The sequence below is a fragment of the Gavialis gangeticus genome, unplaced genomic scaffold (genome assembly GCF_001723915.1).
Source record: "Gavialis gangeticus isolate Ggan-Ray unplaced genomic scaffold, GavGan_comp1, whole genome shotgun sequence".
Lineage (NCBI taxonomy): Eukaryota > Metazoa > Chordata > Crocodylia > Gavialidae > Gavialis > Gavialis gangeticus.
This window is the reverse complement of record NW_017728960.1, coordinates 2,162,475-2,169,148: the sequence shown is the minus strand read 5'-3', so window position 1 is coordinate 2,169,148 and position 6,674 is coordinate 2,162,475. Positions and strand designations below refer to the sequence as shown.

General features: G+C 55.3%; 1 protein-coding gene across 1 annotated transcript; it reads right to left on the bottom strand.

Moving 5' to 3' along the window:
* Nucleotides 1-363: 363 nt before the first annotated feature.
* Nucleotides 364-1,654, bottom strand: LOC109302272 (protein S100-A7-like). The gene is made up of 3 exons (XM_019523867.1): nucleotides 1,568-1,654; nucleotides 971-1,144; nucleotides 364-687 (listed from the first exon to the last, which is right to left on the bottom strand). Exons 1-3 carry the CDS (start codon nucleotides 1,571-1,573, stop codon nucleotides 514-516), a joined length of 354 nt encoding a protein of 117 aa, XP_019379412.1. The 5' UTR covers nucleotides 1,574-1,654; the 3' UTR covers nucleotides 364-513.
* Between the last annotated feature and the right edge of the window lie 5,020 nt (nucleotides 1,655-6,674).

The following is a 6,674-nucleotide window of genomic DNA, read 5'->3' as shown; positions in this document are numbered from 1 at the left end:
AGGGACTGAGGCCTTGCAGTGGCCTTGCAACAGAAGGGCACTAGCCTGCCACATTTGATCCACCCCCTGCCCAAACCAGCCCGACTTTTCCAGGCTCTCTAGCTGCCCCACAGGCTCTGCAGTGTCTGAAGGATGCCAAGAGCTGCTGACATGCCCATGTTTATCCAGCTGGACTTGGATGGTATCAGGAAAGGAACCCAGGAATTGCAAGTCTCCCAGACCAGGCAGTGGGTACCCTGAGAGGCCAAGGGTCACCCCCTCCCATGCACAGCACCCTGCTATTGCTTTTCCAGGAGACCTTGTGTATGAGGGAAACTCTGCAGTTCCCATCACCTGCAGACAGACAGGACGGACACACAGAAGTACTTTGGAAGGAGCGTTTATTGCTACATGGTCAGTCCACAGAGGCAGTTTGGTTACATCAAGTTTTGTAGCTTGGAGCTGAGAGGATCTAATTCATGGCAGCGGCTGTTGCGACGGGTCTGCAGGGAGCACAGCCAGGTCAGGGCCACATCAAGCGTCGTGTGAGTGCCCATGTCCATGCCCAGGCTTATGCGAGGTGTTGTGCACGTCGATGGCCACGCTTGCCAGCGTGATCAGGAACTCGGTGAATTTGACACGGCCATCACGATTCACATCAGCCTTTTTGAAGAGGTTGTCTAGGTACTCTTCCATGGTTACATTGGGCTAGTGGGGAGAAGAGCAAGAGACAGGCTGCGTGAACCCAGGAAGCTGCAGGCTGACGCTGCCTGCCCGACAGCCCCCTGGCTCCTCACGCACTGTCCCTGAGGCAGTGAGGAGCTAAATCCCTGGATTAGGGAGGGATTTTTCAAAGCTCAAAAGCCACTTAGGGCCCCAGGGCATCAGGTGGGAGCCAGGGCCTGGCTAGGTGCCTGCCCCACCTTGCCATGGGCACCTCCAAGCCCCAGCACTGCTGTACATTGAGCTGGCCCAGCCCAGACCCACTTACCGGCTTGGTGTGTTTCAGAAAGTCACTGGCTTGTTCTCTGAGCAGCTTCTTGAACTCGGCCTTCTGCAGGTAGTCATCCATGGGGTGCCGGAAGGAGTACTGGTGGTAGATGTTGACGATGCAGTCCAGCTCCTTCTCCAGCTGGGTCTTTCGCTTGACGGATGTGGGGGAAACCTGGGAGCCGACAGAAAAATGCTTAAGGCTGAAATAAAAGGGACTAGAGGTGACTCCATCCTGCCAGCAATGTCCACCCACCCTGCAAAGGGACCCATTTCTGGTGCAACCCTGAAACAGAGGCACCGCGGTGCTGGGCACGGTGCATGAACGGAGCAAGCAGCACCTCCCACCCATCTCTCATCTGAGCAGGGAAGAGGCAGGAAGCATTTCATGCTCCCACAAGACACAGGCACGTTCTCAAGCTGCAGCATCATTACCTCGCCATGGTCCTGGGAGAGAGCAGGGGCCTGGTTCCTGACAGACCTGAAGGGTCCAGACACCCTCCCCTCTCCCTGCAGCGCCATGCACAGTGCAACTGCGAGAAAACCAGATGCAAACACAGGCAAATTAGCAACCACGGCTGCTTCTGGGCATACTTACTTCCATACTGAAGGCTGGGCAGGCTACGGAGGACTGGCTCAGGAGGTGTGGTGCCTGCCGCACCAGCCAGGGGCTTTTTATACCCTCCCGGAGCTGCGAGTCTTGCTCACCATGTGGCACAATCGGCTTTTCTTGGCAGCAACACGGGGTGGTTGCACAATGCTTTCGGCACTGGCACACCCAGGTGTTGTTTTCTGGAACTCGTACAGAAACAGACAGCTCCGGGGATAATTAAGAGGCCTTGCTGGGGAGGTTGCTGGCTGAGTCTTGAGGAGCTGGCTTGGGGGACACCAGGAAGCGATGGTCGGGAGGGCTGCAGGATGGGAGTTTGCAAACGCACCCAGTCCTCAGCCTGCAGCAGAAAATGAGTACTGCACAGGAACGCTGAGCTCCACATCGGCAGGTGCCCAGCTGCTGTTGGGGTCTATGATGTTGAGTGAAAGTTTGGGAGAGAAACAGAACAGGAGTCCTGAGTGCAAAACAGGGGCCAGACTGGGGAATGGGGCAAAAGAAGCAGCTTGCTCCTTTGGGATCCCAGATCTCTGGCTTCTCCCAGAGGGTCAGTCAATGGAGACAAGGGTGGGCTCCGTTCCTGAATGCCTGGTGCTGGTTGTGGGATTCCTGATTCTCATGCACAGGCATGGAGTTGGGGCATGGGAACACGGGGCAGCAAAAGGCCCCTTGGTCTTCCCAGCCAGGCCTTGCACACAACAGCACCTGGGCAGCGATAGCGCGCCGAACAGGTCACACCCATGGGTCTGTCTGGTGCAGCTCATGGGTCCAGCTAGCTTTCCCCTGTCATAGATAATGAGGGTTGGAAGAGACTTCGGGAGGTCACATCTAGTCCAACTCTCTGCTCCAAGCAGGACCAGTCCCAACTGCATCATCCCAGTCAAGGCTTGTCCAGCTGGGCCTTAAAATCCTCCAAGAATGGAGACTCCACCACCTCTCTGAGAAGCCTGTTCCAGTGCTTCACCACCCTTCTAGTGAGAAAGTTTGTGTAATATCCAACCTCAACTTCCCTTGCTGCAACTTGAGCCCATTGCTCCTTATTCTGTTGTCTGCCCCCACTAAGAACAGTCCAGCTCCATCGTCTTTGGAGCCACCCCGCAGGTGAATAAATTGATGGATAAGTTTTTCAGTACTCTACATACAGCAGCAATGGGCATTTAATAGATGAGAGCTAGACCACAGGGCTGTGCAGATGGACTGAGGGGGCTGCATGCAGATAGAGGCGACAGCCGGGTGCGTGCATAGATTTAATAGATTTCATAGACACTGGGGCTGGAAGGGGCCTCGGAAGATCATCGAGTCCATCCGCCTGCTCCAGGGGCAGGAAGTCAGCTGGGGTCAAAGGATCCCAGCAAGATAGATATCCACATTTTTGTTAAAAGAGTCCAGAGTAGGTGCTTGCACCTACTCCAGTCTATTCCAGGCCTTTAGGGCTCGGACAGTAAAGAAGTTTTTCCTTATGTCCAGCCTGAAACGGTCTTGGAGGAGTTTGTGATCATTTGACCTTGTCATGCCTTGGGGTGCTCCAGTGAACAGGCATTCCCCTGGATCCTGATGCATACCCATTGTATACTTATAGGCAGTCACCAGGTCCCCCCTGAGCCTGCACTTCTCCAAGCTGAAGAGTCCCATGGCTCTCAGCCTCTCATCATAGGCCCTGTTCTCTTGCCCTCTGATCATGTGCTTGGCTCTCCTCTGGACTCCTCAAGCGCTTGGCTGTCCTCAAGCTTCCCCACATCCTTCTTGAATTGTGGAGCCCAGAATTGGATGCAGTACTCCAGCTGCGGCCTGACCAAGGCCGAGTACGGTGGGAAGAATGACATCCTGGGATTTGCTCGAGAAGCATCTATGGATGCAAGCCAGAATTTTGCTCGCTTTACCAGCTTCAACATCACATTGGTGGCTCATATTCATATTGTGGTCAATCATGACCCCCAAGTCCCTTTCTTGCCCCACAACCAGGCTTGTCCCTGGTAGTAGCCTCTCTGCTTTTGGCTTTGTCACCATCCAACAGGTAACCTGTTGCACCTTCTGAGAGCAAGCCAAGGCCTTGCTTGCTAAGTCCTCATCCCCAGCTGGATGCAGGAACCCCTCAGGGTTTGGGGAAGGGTAAATCTCAGGCCATTAGTGCTGTCTTCAGGCCAGTCCCAGGTGGGGCACAGATAGCCCAGCTTTCCGGAAGAGCAACACCCAGCCCTCTTGCCTCAGGCCCTGCCCAATGTTGAGTAATGGCCTCCGTACCCCATAGGAATGACAAAATTACCAGGAAGGGCACAGAAGTGCCCCACACCCTTGGCCTCCAGACATCAGGGATTGTGCAGGGGAGTTTCACAGGCCAGAAGTGTTGCAGCTGCTCTGGCTTCAGCTGCCACTGCTCCATGGGATGAAGGTGCCCACCTGGGTAGCTCCATGCCCAGCCTGCTTGGAGGCAGAGTGCCAGAGCCTCCCACAGCTCCCTGGGTGATGATGGAGCATAGACAGGGAACAGCTGAGTCTCCCAGAGCAGGGTCTGAGGCTTTCTGGAAAAAGCCAAGGAAAATGATGCCCCAGCAAAAATCACCAGCCCATTATCAGCTGGTGCCCTGGCAGGGAAGGTCTCACCAGCCTCCCTGCATCAGCTAGGGGTGGCCCCACGTGATGCCCTGAGTTACAGGATGAAGAAGCTGTGTAGGAGATGGGAGAGCACTCATCCTTGGTCTCCACTGCAGCAAGAGGAGGTTGAGGGGGGTCTGTAAAGTCATGGAGGGTGTGAACCAAGTGAAGAGGGACCTGTGATGCATTGAGTCCCAGACCACCGGAACTCTTGATGTGAGCAGGATCTGGGTTTGAAACACCCCAGGGAGATATTTCTTGAGGCAGCATGTCGTTAACCTGTGGAACTCACTGCTGTGAGAGGCTGTTGAGGCAGAGTGCAGCCAAAGACAGGCACATTCATGGGTGACAGAGCCATTAAACTGAACAGCCAGGTATGGTTCAGCAGAATGGGGGTGGTGGGTAGAGGGTCTGCCAGGGGACACAGCACTCTAGATAGACCCTGTTTACATACAGCCTCTGCTGTGATGTTCTGCTGATATCAGTGCCCTGCCCTATGACTGCCCATTCATGCCTGCTACAGACCTGGCACCAAACCCCCAGGCCGCAATTCCAGCATTGACTATGCAGAACCATATGCAGATCCTGCCCCATGTGGGAGCAGAGGGATTAGTCCCTGCTTCCTTGTTCTCCCCACACCCTTTCCTGACCACGAAGCTCTGGCTCAGCTTTGCACTCCCTATCCCTCAAGCCAGGCCTTTCTCAACCGCTCTCCAAAGGCACGGAGCTGCCTTGCTCATGCAGACATGTCTGTGCTGGGTCCTCGCAGTGTTGGTGGCATGTCCTGGCACTGTTCATTGTTTCCCTAACTGCTGCACACCCAAGATACGTTTAGGGATTAGGTCCTTGACTTTGCCTTGCTCCTGGCACCACTGCCTCTCCTGGGACCAGCCCCCCAGCCCCCTAGCTTGGCAGCCCCATGCATCCCTGTGCCCCAGCCTCTTCCAGCATCCTCCACGTATCCTAAACCCTGCGTAGCCTGCATGGAGGAAGCCAAAGGTACACTGATGGTTGCTGGCTCACAGCTGGCTCTTGCAGCTGCAGTGTTCCCTTACCACCCCACACACACACACACATGCCCCACCCTACCCCCCACAACCATCCAAATCCTTCCAGGTGCTTTGTGGGAAGCAAGGGTGAAGTGAGTCCACCTGTGGCCCTGCCAAAACTCTGCATCGGGTGGAGACTTTACTGGCAGGACTTAACGTGGTTGCTACATCATCCTAGGCTGTTTCGTAGTGCCAAAGTCTGATGCTGGTGCCAAGGGCCCCGACTGCTGTGAAGCCATTGCTGGATACCCTTGAGGTTCCCAAGCCCCATTCCTAATTTAGCACAAATATCTTCAGTCGGCTTCCCTCAGTTTGAAGATCAAAGCACTTCCCCAAGTCCTCACCCTTTCTAACTGTCGTACACCCCCTGACCCTGGTTTAATCCCCCAGACCTGCTGCCACATGTCCTTTCCACCCCAATGGAAGAGGAGCCTTCACATGGGAAGGTAAATGCACACATGCCCCCTGCTGTAACACGGCCACTAGCCACCAACCTTCCTGTCCTGCTTGCTAGGTCCTGCTCCCTAGGTTTCAAGCCCAGGAGGGATCTGCTGCTCTGATCTGTCCCATGTCACAGGGGAAGGCCCTGAATTCATGGCTGAACAAGATTGCAGCTCCTTGCAGATCCACCATCATAGGGGAAGCCATTGCAATGGTGAAGATACCCATGCTAGCTGAGGCTAATAAAGGGCTCTCCGTTCTGCGCCTGGCATCCCTCCTCTCTCTCTTTTGTCCGTTATAGCCTAATCACAGCTCCTGCTACAACGGTGCTAACAGGCCTATTGGAACAACAAGGACAGGGCCTCAGGGATGGTATAAAGCTGCCAGCAACCATGCTGTAGACTTGGCCTTGAGTTCTCCCCTGCCAGGGCAGTGGTTCTCCATCTTTCCCAGGCAGCCGCCCCGCTCCCGGACCCCCCACCCTACTTCTACTGCAAGTCTGACTCTTCCAGCTGAGTTTCCATGTAACGGCTGCATCCCACCACCCATGTCGGTGCCCCTTGAGAGAGATGCGATTGTTTACCCTGTCACAGAAACACAGAAAATGTGAGCTGGGAGGGATCTCAGGAGGTCACATCTAGTCCAACCTCCTGCTCAAAGCAGGACCAGCCCCAACAACATCATCCCAGTGTGAGGAGCTAGCTGGTAGTGATTTGGCCGAGGGGTTTTGAAGGGGCAAAAGATGATTGGAGGGTTTGGGATTCCCTTTCCTCACCAATCAGGCCCCAGAGACTCACCCTCCATGCCTCTGATTGGCCCCTTGGGCCACCTGGAGGGGAATAAAGGGGGCAGCACCAGCAAGGGACCACAAGGAAGAAGCTTCAAAGAGCTGGCAAGAGCTAGGGGAGGAGCAGTTGTCCCAGAAGCATCTGAAGGAGCGGGACCTGCAGGCAACAGTTGGACCCTCAGCAGCGCAGCGCAGCGGGCCGCCGGCAGGAGAGGCTCCCCGCTGG

Excerpts from the sequence above, each read along its gene's own strand:
- LOC109302272 (XM_019523867.1), bottom strand. Across the intron at positions 688-970 it reads TTCTGAAACACACCAAGCCG|CCCAATGTAACCATGGAAGA; the intron begins GTAAGTGGGTCT and ends TCTCCCCACTAG.